Source organism: Sinocyclocheilus grahami, unplaced genomic scaffold (genome assembly GCF_001515645.1).
Source record: "Sinocyclocheilus grahami isolate Dianchi unplaced genomic scaffold, SAMN03320097.WGS_v1.1 scaffold972.1, whole genome shotgun sequence".
In the NCBI taxonomy this organism is placed as follows: domain Eukaryota; kingdom Metazoa; phylum Chordata; class Actinopteri; order Cypriniformes; family Cyprinidae; genus Sinocyclocheilus; species Sinocyclocheilus grahami.
This window is the reverse complement of record NW_015506151.1, coordinates 167,661-186,395: the sequence shown is the minus strand read 5'-3', so window position 1 is coordinate 186,395 and position 18,735 is coordinate 167,661. Positions and strand designations below refer to the sequence as shown.

The 18,735-nt window shown below is 34.2% G+C and overlaps 1 protein-coding gene and 1 long non-coding RNA gene across 4 annotated transcripts; one reads left to right on the top strand and one right to left on the bottom strand.

Moving 5' to 3' along the window:
- Window positions 1-620: 620 nt before the first annotated feature.
- Window positions 621-5,249, bottom strand: LOC107564994 (uncharacterized). 2 transcript variants are annotated; one of them, XR_001606311.1, is made up of 4 exons: window positions 5,193-5,249; window positions 1,273-1,385; window positions 934-1,032; window positions 621-714 (listed from the first exon to the last, which is right to left on the bottom strand). It is a non-coding gene; the product is annotated as an uncharacterized lncRNA (long non-coding RNA). The 2 variants fall into 2 exon arrangements; XR_001606310.1 differs by lacking the exon at window positions 5,193-5,249 and having other exon boundaries at window positions 1,273-1,442.
- Window positions 5,250-5,323: 74 nt separating this feature from the next.
- LOC107564985 (ras-related GTP-binding protein D) lies at window positions 5,324-17,864 on the top strand. Of its 2 annotated transcripts, none has more exons than XM_016250173.1 (7): window positions 5,324-5,457; window positions 9,918-10,213; window positions 10,307-10,506; window positions 10,596-10,710; window positions 12,527-12,669; window positions 14,927-15,075; window positions 17,293-17,864. In XM_016250173.1, coding segments are annotated over exons 1-7 (1,056 nt in total). In that variant the 5' UTR covers window positions 5,324-5,456; the 3' UTR covers window positions 17,445-17,864. The 2 variants fall into 2 exon arrangements, with proteins under 2 accessions (XP_016105659.1, XP_016105658.1); XM_016250172.1 differs by lacking the exon at window positions 5,324-5,457 and adding an exon at window positions 6,472-6,804.
- Window positions 17,865-18,735: the final 871 nt, after the last annotated feature.

Here is an 18,735-nt window from a genome sequence, read left to right as displayed (position 1 = left end):
TAACCTCTTTTAGTCTAGCTCATGAAATATTAATATTTTGCTGCACTCAAGCAACCTCTGTACTTTTGTAGTTTTTGTTCTACATCCAACACTGTAAATAAAAATCTGTGACATTTACGGTAAAATACCGGCAGCTGTGGTTGCCAGAACTTCACCGTAAAAAAAATATGGTAGCAACATTTTAGGTTTTACAAACTTGACTTAAAAACCAACACATTGAAGTACTAATATCTGTTTTGAACCATTGTAATGCACCGATAACCACCAAAAGCTGGTGGTGATGAGAAAGTCACATGATGAACCAAAGCTCATCATAAACAGCTTTTCTACGAGCTAAGGAGGGCAATACTTATATATAGAAGGTGCACAATGTCATTCACACTAACACTAAACCCCATCATGGTGGCACACATGATACTCAAATATAGAAACGTTATTTCAACAAAAAAACATCAACTATGAAGTGTCATGCAGGGAATTCTGGGAGTGTCAATTTACGTTTTTTCCCTGTAAATTATACAATGATTTTTTATTTTTCACTTCCAAAAACCGTATTTTTAAACAGTATTTTACTGTAAAATTATGTTAAATGTAATTACGTACATATTGACTTACTTTGTTCTTCACTTGGACATTGCCTCCAGCTTTGACCAGTAGCTTTACACATGAACTGAAGCCATGCCATGATACCTCATGCAAAGCAGTGTTTCCTTCCTGATGAAAGAAAATCAGATTCTATAGCATTGATTTTAACACAAACAAACAAATAAACAAACAAAATTCCCATGTACGATAGTCAGGATTTTTTCATCTGACATGTTTATTTACAGCTAACAAGATCCTTGAATCTTGATTCGTTTAAATTACAACAGTTCTGTTATTAATATTCATGATGAAACAAAAAGATGATATATTGATTGCAAATGAACAGACCTTGTCTTGTAGATCAAGTGCACAGCCTCCATGGATGAGGGCAGAGATTGCATCACGGTTTCCCACAACAGCTGCCCGGTGCAGGGCTGTCTGATGACCCTGGAAAAAACAAAAACACATCCAGTTTGATTTAACATTTAGCACTGTTGTGTGGCCATATAGTCTATCTAAGCGCAAAGGCCACCAGAGGTCATACATCAGCCACATTAAAACTCTCTAGAAGATCGCAAATTGTGGCCTTGGCAAAAATCACAAAAATATTGGCTTAAGCCTTCTTATCATTCTCTCAAGGGAATAATGGTCAACACAGACACAAAAAAGGAAGTAAAAGAGATAGACCATGAGTTTACATCTTCCAGGCCACCTTTGTAGCTGCCGTCTGCCCCCTGTGGAGTGAGTGCTGCCTCCGTATGACTGTTATGTGAGACCAGGGGAACTGGATAGCAGCCGTCCTGTGGAAAACAAGACACGCATGCTCACATAAAAGAAATCACACGCAGATGCGCCACAATCCCGCACACAGGGACTTACAGACCGAGAGCGTATGACCAGCTGGCATTACTGACATTAAAAGAGTCGCATGGGTAATCCCTCGCACAGGAATGAGATTCATTGTTGTCTTTTCTTTAGGTCTATGGGCAAGAGAGAATATTTCTGGATAAGAATGAAACTCATCAGATCTCTGTGATTTAAGCTCTTGTTCTGATTTCAGGGCTGTCTCTGTAAATTTTGTGTGTAGCAATATGCTTCTCTTTTATAAAGCCAAATGAATGGTTAAATTAGGACAAAACAAGTGGTAGAATTGAAAAAATAAACAAGCTTTATTATGTTTATTTCCATTATTCCACTAAATGTGCTTTTACTTTCTGAAATTTAGTGCATCAACACAGGACAATAATGTGTATGGTAATGTAAAATATGTATAATAAATAATTGCAAATCTAGCATTCATTTACAATTAAAAAATTAATTGAGACTACAGGATGGTAATAGATTTTAGCTCCATTGAATTGTGTTTAGCTCCATTGAATTGTATTGAACACCGCAGTCCAAATGAAAATCTTTGACAAACCAATCATCAAAAGGCTGATTCTGATATGACTAGATTTGTATAAATATAAGTTAACATAAATATTATAGTAATATTTTTATAAATATCTGAGAGTGATGATGACTTGATATTTCTTATGTTTATTCAATATATTTTAATCTGCATAAGGTTATGGTCTGAGTTTTTATTTTAAATATTTGATCAAATAAACATTAAATAAGATGAAATAAATATGTGTTGTTATTGTAAAATCAAAAAAGGTACTAATTTACTCAAATTAAAACTATTTGAAAAATGTTGTTAACTGAAAAGCTGAAATAAAATAAAATAATAAAAATGAATACATACAGTATGTGAAAAATTTGAACTGAAATAAAAACTAATTGAAGCTAAATAAAAAACTAAATGACAAAAGCAAATAACAAAATTACTAAAACGAAAACGAAATAAAATTGAAAACTGAAAATATAAAAACTAAAAGCTAATTCAAAATATGAATAAACTTTATAATTGTGTATAATAACACTTTCTCTAAGTAATGTCAAAATGAAAATGGTTTTTGTACCACGTCTCAAGAATCAGCGTTTTGTTGAACTGGCTTGAGTATTTCTCAGAGAAGAGCACGTGATGATCTCATTCTCTCACTGAAGAGTGATTTTGATTGCATACAGCAACATTGAAGCATTAGAGAGATTGCTGAAAACAGCGTAAAAATATGCATTAAACAATGGACACATTAAAAGCCTGGACCAAATGTGCTAAAGAGCCAGATTGAAGAGTTGCAGAGTTTGATCTCATGGGTTTAGCAAGATATCCCAGATGAGAGTCCTAAAAGCTATACAGTTGGGTCATGGTAGGACAGATGGAGAAGAGCTCTGGTGTCTCTTTTACTAGTTAAATAGAAAAAATAATAATAATGTTGCTTGCTGCTCAACAGTTGGTGCTTATAACCTCTTTTAGTCTAGCTCATGAAATATTAATATTTTGCTGCACTCAAGCAACCTCTGTACTTTTGTAGTTTTTGTTCTACATCCAACACTGTAAATAAAAATCTGTGACATTTACGGTAAAATACCGGCAGCTGTGGTTGCCAGAACTTCACCGTAAAAAAAATATGGTAGCAACATTTTAGGTTTTACAAACTTGACTTAAAAACCAACACATTGAAGTACTAATATCTGTTTTGAACCATTGTAATGCACCGATAACCACCAAAAGCTGGTGGTGATGAGAAAGTCACATGATGAACCAAAGCTCATCATAAACAGCTTTTCTACGAGCTAAGGAGGGCAATACTTATATATAGAAGGTGCACAATGTCATTCACACTAACACTAAACCCCATCATGGTGGCACACATGATACTCAAATATAGAAACGTTATTTCAACAAAAAAACATCAACTATGAAGTGTCATGCAGGGAATTCTGGGAGTGTCAATTTACGTTTTTTCCCTGTAAATTATACAATGATTTTTTATTTTTCACTTCCAAAAACCGTATTTTTAAACAGTATTTTACTGTAAAATTATGTTAAATGTAATTACCGTACATTTATTCACCGAATATATTATGGAAACTTACTGTTAACCAATTAACAGGTTTTTACTATAGCATTTTTACAGTCTTTTACTGTTAAAATCACAATCATTTTTTACAGTTTCACTTCCAAAAACCGTATTTTTAAACAGTATTTTACTGTAAAATTATGTTAAATGTAATTACCGTACATTTATTCACCGAATATATTATGGAAACTTACTGTTAACCAATTAACAGGTTTTTACTATAGCATTTTTACAGTCTTTTACTGTTAAAATCACAATCATTTTTTACAGTGCACAATCATACTGACAGAAGTCTCTGCTTGATCATATACTGAACAGAACTGCCAACATTTTGTGCACATTCATTTTCATTAGAGTTTTTCACTTACAGTACATTCACTGCAGAGTATCCATTGGTGAGCAAGTGATGTAACGCTAAATTTCTCTAAATCTGTTCCTCTAAGCAAAATAAAGCAGGTGTTTGAGGGAAGCATGATATTGCATTCACATGTTGAAAAGAACACAAAACTTGGAGGTAAATAAATTGCAAATACAAATCTTATACGATAAAACAAACCGATTAAGTCTGGATGAAAAGGAGACAGAGATGTCAATGTCTTCAACCTCTCACAGATCCTAGAATAAAGCAATCAACTCTCAACATGGCACTTCTGCATGTTCTTCTACTATCAATCTATCTCCTTTGAAGTCATCATGAAGTATGTAAAAGCAACATCTGGGAGTTTAAAGTGGGTGGAAATGTTGCATGCAATCACAAGAATACAGCATTTCTGGGTGAGTGTGTTTTGCTCATGCAGTTTGTTATCAAGGCCGTATTAATCATTAATCAATTACTCCGTCCACAGGGAAATTAAGGTTCATTTTAAGATAACACGAAAATGAAAAGTGTTTGAAGGCCAGATGGGTGGATCCATGTTAGGTATCATAAAATAATTAACAAGAAGTTAGTCTCTGCTCATCTAAGGAACACAACCAGGGAAATCCAGACACTATAATACCAATGATAAAAATAATAATAATAAATATTCAACTTAACATTTCGTGTCATTTTAATACTGTACTATTCTGATTATTATTTTAATTCCACTTCCATTTGAAATATTTAATATTAATATTTGCAAATCATGTATTGTTTCAGCATATATTGTAGTCCTTTTACAGTATATAGTCTATTTTATATGAAAATTAGAATCAGTACAGATGTAAATCTCCTGTTATTGCAGTCTTTCTGCTTATAGCTCGAGCCTCATGGATCATTTCTAAGCTGATCTTTATTTTATATGATCAGCTGACCTCAAAGCTTAAACTGAAGCAGCGTCTGCTAAGAACAAAACCAAATCTAGCACATTCAAAGCAGGCTGTTGAAATCATTCAATACCTGGCAACAACAGTGTATTGTCTAAATTAAATATCTCGGTGTTTAGTAAATTATTTCTATATGTTCCATGTATAATATACTGTACCAGTGCAATATAGTTTATGATATAGTGTATGTTTATGTGGTTTACTTAATGTGTACATATATCGTGGGCATTACAAAAATGTTTGGAAAAAATTCATGTAATATAATAATTTTTACATTTTTAATTTTCAACTAATAAGGTAATCAAAGATGATCATAATAATAAAATTCATAAATACCTTTTTAGAGTTTCTGTTGGGTCCGATGGGTTTCACAGCATCAGTGGCTGGAATGAGAGAGTAAAAGGGCAGAGTTCACAGTGCACACACTAAACATCTGTACTACACAACCTAACCACACTCAACACCTGCTGTCCCAGAGGAAAGAGCTGGCTTTGTGTCTGTACGGAAGCAGAGGTATCGCAGTAGGTCAAATCCTGTGAGACCACAGTATGATGGCTATCAAGAGAAGATGGACTGGAGTTCAAACTGGAGTCACTGTATAGTATGTTACGATGTTATATACCTTTATACCTGTTCTTTATTGTATCTAGCCTAACTGTACTGTAAGTGATTTTCAAACTTAAAACCTACAAGCTGTCTGACAAGAGGAACTTAAGCATTTGTCAAAATATTAGCTGTAAAAAAAGAGGCAATTAATCCTTTGAAGTTCAACAGACTAGTTATGACCCTGAGGAATCAGAAGAGTGTGCAGCTCTCTAAAGCATTTGTCTTTATTTCCATATTAGGTAACGGATCGAATGTTCCCTTATTTGGTTGTAAGGCCTATTGGAACATCAGGACAAAGTGTACAATAATAAAGTTTGAGACTGTAGGTTTGCACCCAACAGAACGAGAGCTAAACTATAGAGAATTAATCTTAATATCAAAAAATATACCATTTTTGCAGCGGTGAACATTAAGAGAAAATGACACTTGTCTCTCATAAACGTGCTTTAATACTCTTTATAAATAGTTATTGAGTGATACATCACAGCACTTACAGCGCCATCTGTCCTTGGCTATGAAATCAACATTTGAAATAAATAAAATATTTAGTTTAGCGTCATATAAGGTCATAGAACATTTATAAAAATAATTAAATAACAATTAAATAAATTTGTATATAGTAATAATAAAAGCAAAATGTTATGATTATTGTTGTCAATTATTAATATTGAATTATTAATATTTTGAGTGTTGGATATCTATTCTATTTGCATTACAGTATTATTATGGTGTTAGTAAAATATTGTGTTACTATTATAGCCTACTTATTCTTTTACTTATTATAAATTATTTACATTTCACATAGGCTATAAGAATATATATATATATAATAGAACAAGAAGTTATTATAAGCTCACTAAATAAATAAATACATTATAAATTCTCTAAGTGTGTCGCTTATGTGAAGAAAAGACTACATCTCCCGAGATCCACAGCCATCGTTGGAGTCCATGCATATTCTGTTTGTTTGGGGAAGGGGAAGGGAGGCGTCTTCTCTCACAAAGTTCTTCTGCAGTGCAGCTCTTCATTCTGTGATGATAGTGATGAATAGTCACAGTGTGCTGTGATTCCTCACGCAGGAGGGCTGCTGTGTGTGTGTCAGAGAGCTAGAGAGCGAGGGGGAGGGGGAGGTGAAAGTTCACCATGGCTTGGCCATATCAGGTGACAATGTGCAAAAGTTTGGCTGCCTCTTCAGATGAAATTTCTCAAACTCGGAGAATGACAAGCGAACGGAAATATAATGAAGTGGACGGAGAAAACGAAGCGCTGTCGTTCGATTGTTATGACGACGATGATGATTTCGACACATTCCCTGACGGAGACTGCGGCTCTGATGAAGGAGGTTAGATGGTAGTGTTCATTTATCACCCATAAATAAGGGCTCGTGTATATTTTACGTGTTTCTGAACGAGCGCTAAATATAAAGCCATTACAAAACAATTAACGTACCATGGTAACAGTGGTTCCCTCTTACAAAGTTCATTTGTTACTACAACACAACTGTGGTAACTTAATAGCCAGCAAAGTCATAAATAAAGAAATATTCCATCAAATTATATAAGTTTCCACTGTGTGAGATCCGATATAAATTTATGGTTTTGAAAGTATCGCCAATAATTTAAGTAACTTAAGTTTTTTGGTGGAAACTGGTTGGTAAATATTTATGAGGGATTTATTAATAAACTATTGTAATTAGATGTCCGCCAATGTCATTAATAAATAAATGGAAGTAAATATTCGATTCTATAAGCTTTATAAACCATTGAGAACCCATAAAAAAATGTGTTTTGGTTTTATAAGTAACGCTAAGGTGTTTGTGGAAAATATGGTCGCCATGATATTAATCATGGTACATTAAAACTTTGCTAACTTGGCATTAGCCACCAATATCATAAAATATAGCTACTTGAAAACGATTACGGTTTTTAAAGTACCAACAAAGCATAGTAACTATGGTACTTTGGAAATTGGTAGTTGGAAATAACAAGGGATTTATTAATAAGGGTGCACACATTTGGTTTATTTAAAAAAAAACGTCTAAATGATATATGTCTGTATGGATTTGTGGCTTTTAAATATATATATATATATTTTTTTTAATCAATTTGGCTATTTGACTTTCATAATACCTTTAAGCTTCACCTTATGGCAAGATTTCCTAGAAAGCAGGTAGATTTATAGGTTTATAAGGCATTGCTTACAGCTCATTGTTTCTACACAACTTTAGATGCACACTGTTTTCGTCAGCTGAAGATTTTCTTGACTCGATCTTACATTTGTTTACCAACTCAACAAACACTACGTGGTGCACGGTTGGGCACTTCGATAAACACTGCAGGATTCCTGAGGCTGTATTTTGAGACTAGAAGTGTCCCTCAGTTTCACCAAATGCAGTTGACATTCCTCAGCTGAGAGCTAGCAAGGTCACAGTCATCAAATCAGCTGCAGCATGTGATATGAAGGAGTGGAATGCCAGTGTAGGCTTTGCCCACAACTCCACACTCATGCTCTCCAGCAGTCATTCTGGTAATATGATTCAAACTGATGGGATGAGTATGCCATTTCTCTTTTCACTTTGCTACACGTCTAATTGGGAGTGTATGAACATATATATATATATATATATATATATATATATATATACAGTGGCGCCACATCCAACAATTTAAGCATACAACCCAGTATGATTTATCACAGTATAAGAAAGGGAAAAATATTTTATATATATATAATAAATATAATAAATGTTTGTAAAATGGCACAGTTTTTTAAATATCTGAAAGTACACTCTTAACATCAGTCAGTCAAGCATTATAATATGATAATCAATATTATTTAATGATAGAACTTTAGTAATTAGAATTAAAACTTGCTAACCATATTTATGTATTTATTATGTCTATGGACATATAGGACGGTCTATGAGACCGGAAGCCAGACCCATCGAATTTACAAATGGCCACAGCCATTTTTACGAGAAGAAATAGGTGAATATCAGTCGCCTTAGCCTGACTGTATATACACGGATCCAGTCAGAATTATTAAACATTTAAAACAATAATTTTAAACAATTATTAAACAAAAAAGACATCAAATTACCACTTTAACCAGTAGATGGCATCAGAGGAGCACTTATTGGCTTATTAGTCATTTCATTTCCACTTTTTTTGCTTTATATTTTGAGATGATAAAATCACTATTATAAAATATCAAATCATCAAGAAATCTAATTTTGTCAGAGTTTTGCTTTTTTTTGTGTATGAGGAAATAAAAGCCACAAAGTGCCTTGAATCACACATAAAGCAAGCAAAAAAACGTGTAGCGACTCAGCTCACAACAGGAAATATGAATAAAATTCATAGATACTAAACACGGTATATGTAAGGTTATATGAATGAGTGGTTTATCGTAAGCATGAATAAAATAGTCTATAATACAACAGATTAATACAAAACAGCAATAATATACACAATGGCCTGAAGAATATGTGTGTTCATTCAAAGAAAGGTTTTCCTATGAATTAATTAGAGCACAGTCCATTTCTATTCTGCCTTTGTGCCTCTTGCTTCTGGGAAATGCAGCTGAGAGTCTCTGCTCGCATTCCACAAGGTTGTAAATGTATCGGGTGTCATAAAACCAGTGATATCATGATTAGTTGTCATGGGGACCAGGGGGCCTGGTGTTTGCAGAAATCCTGGCATCCAGTTTATTGAGTGAGGGGACTGTGACGATTTGTTAATCTAATGAATAATTGATTTGTTAAATCAAATAAAAATTAGTGTGTCAGATTGGTCGAGACGCTACAAACGCTTCTTTTATAATCCTTTTATTGAAGAATAATGGTACATTTAATAAGAGTAGAATACATCAATTTTCCATTAAAAAAAACAGATTTTGCACTTTACTTTGTTAATAAAAGTAAATGCTGTATGCTTCCCAACTCAAGCTCAGTGCTTTACTGTCAAATGTGTATTACCGAGAAATAAATGTTTTATTATATATAATGTTATTAGTTAGTAACCACACTTATTATTGCAAAACGATATTAATTTTATGATTAAATTATCTTTATTTTTACTACCCCCACACCCCCAGCGCTACCAAATCTGCTTCTGTAGAACTTAGTGGCGCTGGTGCCACTGCTCTCAGATGTTAGTCTGGAGCCTGACTATGTATAAAAATGGTCATGTATTCTATTGATAAATAGAATGTTCTAAAAAAAAAACTGCTTTTATTTAGTTATAATGTTTGGTCTTTACTGTCACTTTTGGTCAATTTAAAGTAATTTCTGCCTTGCTGTGTAAAAGTATTAAAATAAATGTCACTAGCAGGTCATGGGCTTGGTTTAGTTTGGTTTGAATCCTGGGTTTGGTTTACCATTAACCAAATGTGGCTTATGCATTTACGATGATTTATGATTCACAAGCAGTGTTTCTGTGTTTGGCTGTTGTACAGTGCTGGGCTTCAGTGATCCATTCAGCAGTGAGGTGAAACCTCGGATCCTGCTCATGGGCCTGAGGCGAAGTGGCAAGTCTTCCATTCAGAAAGTAGTATTCCACAAGATGTCACCCAACGAGACTCTCTTTCTGGAGAGCACTAATAAGATTTGTCGAGAGGATGTTTCCAACAGTTCCTTTGTCAGCTTCCAAATCTGGGACTTTCCTGGTCAGATTGATTTCTTCGACCCCACATTCGACTATGAGATGATATTTCGTGGCACAGGGGCTCTCATCTTTGTCATAGACTCTCAGGTGAAATATCTATCTATCTATCTATCTATCTATCTGTCTGTCTGTCTGTCTGTCTGTTTTCTAAAAATACACTACAAATGTGTTACTGTGCAGGACGATTACGTGGAGGCATTGAGTAGACTTCACCTCACCGTGACAAGAGCCTACAAGGTCAATCCTGACATCAACTTCGAGGTCTTCATCCACAAGGTGGACGGCCTTTCAGATGACCACAAGATTGAGAAACAGAGGGACATACACAAACGAGCCAGTGATGATCTAGCCGATGCTGGTTTAGAAAGAATACACTTAAGGTTGGTATCATAACAGCTCAGATATTATGTAGCATTGTTTAAATCATCAGATGTTGGATTTGTGATGTAAAATGTATTATTTCTTTCAGCTTCTACTTGACAAGCATCTATGATCATTCGATCTTTGAGGCCTTCAGTAAAGTTGTGCAAAAACTCATCCCTCAACTTCCCACCCTTGAGAATCTGCTCAACATTTTCATATCTGTGAGTAGATCTTTTAGTTCACCGTGTGGCCCATGCACCTCTTTATATCTTAGTTTCTCTTATTTTCAGCATGGATAACCAAAGTGAATCTCTGATCAGTGCTTAGTGTTGAATAAATTATGTTCTTGCTCAATGACTGATCATTTAGAACTTAGCAATTTCTAGTAATTCATACATTTTTGAGCTGAGGTAGTGAAACTTATGATTAATTAAGACGTCAATGGTAGCAATCAATGATGCATGGAAAGTTATCTTCAGAATTAAAAGAGTGGTACCCTAATCATGAATACAAGGACATGTTAAAAGGAACGTTATATTTGATGTTTTTTGCTATTTATTTTCGTGTAAACACGCATAACCAGAAAGCATGATTTTCTGTCTGTTAAGACTTATATCTGGTCACATTCAGCCATTAGCATTGGTACATTAGCACTGGCCTGAGATGTGCCGCTTGCAGTGAGGTGTAATGGAAATAATACTCCTACAAACATGATGATCACAAAACCCATTATTATTTATTATGATATCTCTCAGACATAATATCATTTTGTGGTGCTCATGTTTTATTTTAATGTTGTTCAGAAAAGCAATTACATTTAGCAGAATCATAAATACTCCAGCAGTTTTTTAAAGTAGCCAGCTGGTGACAGCAGAGGGTAAATGATAAAAATACTGCTACATTAGTACAATAACTGAGCAGTTTATAGATTTGATGTTCTGAAGAGTGAAATCTCTTAACCATCTGCCATTCAATGCATTGTGATTTTAATCTGTTTTTATGCATTGTCTGATTTCATAGATTGATTCAGATTGACCCTTGATCTGTATCCCTTTACTGTAACTATATTTAGATAAATTTTTAAAAGAATAAAAGAAACACTTTTATTCAGTAAGGACACATAAAATTAATCAAAAGTGACGGTAAATACATTTATAATGCTACAAAATATTTCTATTTCAAATAAATGCTGTTCTTTTGAGCTTTCTATTCATCAACGAATCCTTTTCAGTTTTCACTGTTCTCACTGTTTTCAACATTAAGAATAATAAGAAATGATTCTTCAGCACCAAATCAGGATATTCAAATGATTTCTGAAGGATCATGTGACACTGAAGACTGGAGTAATGATTTTACCCCAAACATTTGAATGGTAGTGTATATTATTACAAAATTTCATTTTTAAATAAATGCTGTTCTCTTGTATTTTTTTATTCATCAAAGAATCCTGTAAAAAGTATTAATTGATAAATTGATAATGAATCAGCATATTAGAATGATTTCTAAAGGATCATGTGACACTGAAGACTGGAGTAATGATTCAGCTTTGCCATCACAGGAAAAAAATATATTTTTATATATATACAGTATATATATATATATATATATATATATATATATTAAAATAGAAACAGTTATTTCAAGTAGTAATACTATTTTACAATATTGCTGTCTTACTGTATTTTTTATCAAATAAATGTAAATCAGTTAATGTAAAATTAATGTAAATGTAAAATATAAATTAAAAGAAAGTACAAATATAATTGCAATATAAAAACATTTTTTACTTTTATGTTTAAAAAAAAAAACTGTCAAAAAAGTCACATGGGTAGAGTCACATAACTTGGGAAGAGGCTTTCAACAGCTTTTATAGAATTAAATGCCCTTTCTAACTACAGTACTTGCAATGCAGTTGATTACTTGGTTGCATAATTCATTTCCACTTTAAAGTGTTCTTAGATATGATGTCCTGTTCCGCTGCATTTCTTCTTAAGAATAACAGCTGACCCCTAACCCCGTCCTGTGCTCTCATTGCAGAATTCAGGGATTGAAAAGGCTTTTCTCTTTGATGTGGTCAGTAAGATTTACATAGCAACCGATAGCTGCCCGGTGGACATGCAGACCTATGAATTGTGTTGTGACATGATAGATGTGGTTATCGACATCTCGTGCATCTATGGGTGAGTGACACCGGATCCCTCCACAGTCACATTACGCTATGAGACACGTTCTTATTCTATAGACATGAAGCAGCACGGCAATTCTTGCATCTTCCCCCACTATAATTATTTTGTGCCATACATCTAAAAATACACAATAAAATACTCCACATGTAACAACCTTGTTTCCCTATAGCCGTTGTTGGCTGGAATTGAATCTTTTGTGAATTAGTTGCATATAACTTGGGGATATGTAAACACTGGCTGTAAACATTGGAAGGGCAGAGCGTGGCACCTCCAGCACCATTGACCCAGTTTGTCCTGGAATTTGACAGGACACAGCGGTCTGGGTAGGTACAGGAACACAGGCCTGACCCGGGGCCCCACATATGTCGGTTCGCAGTGGCCTGCAAGAGCAGATGGGCCACCTCATCACTATCTGATGAATAGGAGAGCAGGCAGGACAGTTAACCCTGCCAATTGTAGCCGTATTAGTCTGTAACTGAGAGGCATGGAGTTTAAAGGAATAGTTCACCCAAAAATGAAAAAGTTTCTTATTATTTACTCACCCACAGGTCATTCAAGATGTTTATCTTTCAGCCAAAAAGAAATTAAGGTTTTGGAGTGAATGCCACACTCCAACAGTGCCCAGCATAGACCATTTTTGATAACAGCTTTTATTTAGGCAGCAAGTAATCCACATGACAAATAAGGCTCTTCTCTAGTGAAACGATCAGTCATTTTCAGGAATAATTAAAAATGACATACTTTTTAACTACAAATGGCCTGGACTTGGCTCAGCTTGCTTTAAGAGGAACGTGCAAAGACTACATGTCAATCGTCCTTCACACTGCAAAACAGTTCAAAACAACTATGTCGGATGATGATGATGATGATGTTTTTCACTCAACCCTACCTCTTTGATACTGAGTACATGGATGAAGAACTTAGATAGAGTAGGCTGACTTGGCTATGATACTATAATACACACACGCATGGACCATTTTTAACAACAAACTAACACAATCATACAGCAGCAACCATTCAACTTTTGGACAGTGCTTGTTCTCCACACCTGTACTGGCCGGTTCTTGCCAACTAAGAGGATGGCAACTAAACAAGAGGTTGTGAACTAAAACGTCTCATGAACGTGCTTCGCAGAGCTGGACCAAGGTGAACATTTATTTTTTGCTATGGAAGGCCTTTATGTGTCAGCTGGGATTGTGTGAATTACTTTGAAGTTGCCTGAATATGGATTTTGGACCATCAACAATGGTCTCCAACTTGACATGTAGCCTTTGTGCATTCCACTTAAACTGAGCTAGACCAAGACGAGCAGTTGTAGTTAAAAAGTATGTAATTTTTCTTCTTTTTTTTTTTAAATGACTGATCATTTCACTAGAGAAGACCCTTAACTGTCATGTGGATTATTTAAACGGCCTAAATATGGATTTTGGACAGTCAAAATTGGTCTACGTAAAGCTCGTTCACTTGGATTCGATGGGAGAAAAAATCCTGGAATGTTTTTCTACAAAATCTGAAGAAAGAAAGTCATATACATCTTGAATGACTTGGGGGTAAATAATCAGAAAATTTTCATTTTGGGGTGAACTATTCCTTTAAGGCACGAGCTGTTCATGTCAATTCGGCATGACAGCTTGTGCATTAATTTGTAGTATATGGCTTTTATATAGATTTGGCGAGCTGCTGTGGAATAAATTTCCGCAAGCCTTGTTTGTAACTCATTGAAATTAATAAGTCACTTATTTGTTCCCTATTCATCATATTGACTTTGATTCGTGTTCTCAGTTTCAGGAAGCTCCAAATTACATTCTTTATTATGTCGACTCAATTTGTTCATCATCTTTTCCATACTTTCTTTTTTTGTGTGAAAATATTTGTATATTTGTAACATCCATGTATAATAGCATAAATTTGTTTGGTTATAAAAGGGGGATTATGACAGGGCATCTGTTCATTTTGATATGAATCAACATCTGTTCCACAATGCACAGTTTTTCAGCTGAATCTAGTCTGTTCTTTAACTGAATTGGGAAAGTGTCTTCCTGATGGAGCAGTAATTTACGTTGCTCTTCATCCTCATAGGAAGCTGCCCATCAGGGACACGTTCATTATGTGCATTTATCATACAAATTGAAGGACAAGTGCAAAAAAATAGCATGAGATGTCTCTGGAACTGCTCAGAACAGGGAAGACATGATGAGAGAGTTGTGTGTTTGGTTGTGATTTGTTTTTATTGTAGTTATTTTTTATATAGGTTGACTGGAGATGAGGTGGGAACTCCTTATGATAAAGAATCCATGGCCATAATCCACTTGAACAACACTACGGTCATGTACTTAAAAGAGGTCACCAAATTCCTTGCCCTGGTGTGTTTCCTCAGAGAAGAGAGTTTCGAGAGGATAGGTGAGCTTTCTGGACATCAGGCAAATGAGTTTGGTGTAATATTATTGTTTAAATCTGCTTTTTTCCAGGGCTAGTTGTCATATGGAGAAGTAGTCTCAAGGGCTATTTAGAGTCTCAGTAACATTTGAGTCAATTATTAAAGTCCAATTATAAAAATAGCTGTTTTCTCTCGCAGCACTTTTGTATGTTGGTTTCCATCATCTAGTTTTAAAATGATTTTGTTTAATATTTTATATACTACTGTTCAAAAGTTTGGGGCTGAAAAGTTTTTTTTTTATTATTATTATTAAAATTTTATTAAGCAAGGATGCATTAAATTAATCAAAACTGGCAGTAAAGACATTGTTACAAAAATTACAATTTCAAATAAATTCTCTTCTTTTGAACTTTCTATTCATCAAAAAATCCTGAAAAAAATGTATCACTGTTGCTGTTTTCAACATTAAATAAATATTTCTCGAGCATTAAATCAGCATATTAGAATGATTTCTGAAGGTCACGTGACACTGAAGACTGGAGTAATGATGCTGAAAATTCAGCTTTGTCATTCCAGTAATAAAATGCATTTTAAAATATAATAAAATTACAACTATTTTACAATACCAGTAATATTGTTTCTTTATTTTTGATCAAATAAATGAAGCTTTGGTAAACATAAGAGACTTCAAAAACCTGAAGAAGCTTATTGACCCCAAACTTTTAAACAGTAGTGTATATATGCACATGTGTTTAATGGAGTTAAAAAAATCACTTGGCAATTGCTTTTTGTAGCCAACACTTTAAGGTTTGTTCCTATACAGAAATTGACAAAAAAAAATGAAATATAAATATTTACAAGTGTAAAAAAATGTGTGACAACTATAAGATTTGCGATGCTTTTTACTGCTCTGCCAGTATTCACTCTTTAAGTGTGATAATGTGTACTGGTGACAATTTCATAAGATAAAAGAAAGTTAAAAGAAAAAAAAACAGCATGCAGCAAAATGTTTGTTAACTATTAACAATTCCCCTAGTAATCCTCATGCAGCAGCACATATGGATTCAATAGGGACTACAATAAAGACCTAAATATCAGCTTTTGCCTACAAGCTGTTTTTAGCAATTACAGCTACACTACATTTGTCTTAAATAAGTCAGAAAAGAACCTGCTGGTGTAAAGCGGCACTCACATGAGAGAATGGGATAATTAGTGGAATCCTTGAGAGGCTAATGAAGATTGAAATATTCATGCTAGGAATTACTAAGGGGGTTAGGGAGAGTATCATGAGCAATCATGTTAGTCAGTAGGGAAAACAAGGCATTTTACAAAGGTGTAGATTTGCACTGGCTTCTTGGATGACATAACTTACATGTTCTGCATCATAAAGTAATATATATACAGAGTTCTGGCATGAAACTCTAGATGGTGCAGTCCGATAGGTCTAACTCAATCTGACCTAATGACATCATCACATGGCACAGCTGATTGGTTCTCTCCTGTATCAGTAGCCAATGAGCTCGCTGCTCAACATTCAAATATATGATTAGTGCTTGCAGTAGCAGTTGCAGCTTGCTTCAGAAACCCTCCACCTTCCCCAGCTCCACCTGTATAGATCTGCTATGAGGTGATTCATGTCCGCTATATGGGGGTTATTTCATGTATGTTATATTTGCAGCAGCAGTATTTCTTACATGCTCACAGCAGCATGTTGTGGATGTATTGGCAGTAGCTAGTCTCGGTACTTGCTCTGCCGCAGCAGCATCAGCAGCAGCGTAGCAGATCTATTCCGCCAAGACCAAATACATGAACATTGTCATGTACATTACCATCCCAATCCCTCCGAGAGTTGTCATGACAGAAATATATATGTTATTCTTTTTCACACTATATTTAACTGAACTCATTAATACTTTAACTCAATTATTAAAAAGGTAAATTGCTATGGAAGCTGGTTCTTTTTTTCTGTTCAAAATTAATATTTAATAATATGTGGGTTCATAAAGCTTAGTTGGCACCCGTCAAGTGGAACTGTCTGTTTTACACTAGCTTTCAAAGTATTATCTTTTTGTAGGTGTTACTAAATGTTTTCTGTTGATTTTCTTCTTTCTCCGGATGACATCTCTTGTTATGTGTGTCACAATCTTAATTCAAAGTGCATTTATGCAGTGATCCAATTTGGGAATGGGTCAAAGGACTTTCCTACTGCAGGCTAATTACACTTGTCTTTGTTCACGCAGGACTTATCGATTACAATTTCCACTGTTTCAAGAAAGCCATAGAGGAGGTGTTTGACATGCGATTGAAAGTGCAGAGGAGTCGGAAGCTTCTGAGCCAGAGGAGGTGGAGCAGGCAGACCGTGCCAAACGGGACTCAGGTGCATCCTCATTGAAGAGCACTGAAAGCCCTCCATATTGTTACAGTGACTCAAGTGTGAAGACTTCACACAGACTTCGCTTGTGCTTTGAATCTCCTTCAGGGCCACTTACTGCTTATCAGCAATCCAAAATGGCAATATAGATTCCGTTGTGCATTAAATATCTTGCACGGTTAACTTAGCTGTTCATGCAAAGTTTGTAAAGTAAGCAACTTTTGTGTTGTTGTTTTCAATATTTTTTACTCAAAATCAGCTGTGCTACAGATTCTCACAAAATACATGGTAAAAGTCATTTACAAGTCACAATTGCAAGATCATACAGTACTTTTGTCACATTTGTACAGTAGGGCACAAACATCTCATTTTACTTCAAAATGCATTGTAAAACAAGAAAGTTTTTTTTTTAATTAATATTTAAAATGTTTAAAAATGAATGCCCCCTTTTAGTCCATATTTATTTATTTTATTACCCCTGCTGATGATTGTTTTACTTTGTTATTTGTGACCCTGGACCACAAAACCAGTCTTAAGTCGCTGGGCTATATTTGTAGCAATAACATTGTATGGGTCAAAATTATTGATTTTTCTTTTATGCCAAAAATCATTAAGATATTAAGTAAAGATCATGTTCCATGAAAATATTTTGTAAATTTCCTACTGTAAATATATTAAAACGTAATTTTTTATTATTAATATGCATGGTTAAGAACTTCATTTGGACAACTTTAAAGGCAGTTTTCTCAATATTTAGATTTTTTTGCACCCTCAGACAATACATAAATGGAAAGCTTATTTATTCAGCTTATTTATTCAGCTTTTTTGCACCCTCAGACAATACATAAATGGAAAGCTTATTTATTCAGCTTTCATATGATATATAAATCTCAATTTAGAAAAATTGACCTTTAACAATTAAGTTTTGTGGTCCAGGGTCACATTTATGGTTAAATAGCTATTCAGTTTCTCATATTTTTTATTTTATTTACTTAAAATTGTGATTTAAGTTTGTCAGCAGCTTTTTCAGGGCCATTTACTGTTCTTCACCAATCTAAATAGACAATACAGACTGCTGTGTACATTAAATATATTGCACAACTAACTTAGCTGTCCATATTTTAAATGTTTGCAAAGAATGCAACTTTATTTTTTTCAATAATATTTTTTTACCTTAAAAAAATCTGTGCTAAAAGTCACAAGTGCAAGATCATACTTTTGTCACATGTTTACGGCACGAACAACTCAGTTATCTTCTATATACTTTGTAAAACCAATTTTTTAAAATAATTTTTAATTGCTTAAAATTTAA

What these genes read in the sequence shown, in the direction of transcription:
- LOC107564985 (XM_016250172.1), top strand. Translation starts at nt 6,606, where the DNA reads ATGGCTTGGCCATATCAGGTGACAATGTGCAAAAGTTTGGCTGCCTCT. An exon ending in TCTTTGTCATAGACTCTCAG is followed by an intron (nt 10,214 to 10,306) that starts GTGAAATATCTA and finishes GTTACTGTGCAG; the next exon opens with GACGATTACGTGGAGGCATT. An exon ending in AGAGAGTTTCGAGAGGATAG is followed by an intron (nt 15,076 to 17,292) that starts GTGAGCTTTCTG and finishes TTGTTCACGCAG; the next exon opens with GACTTATCGATTACAATTTC.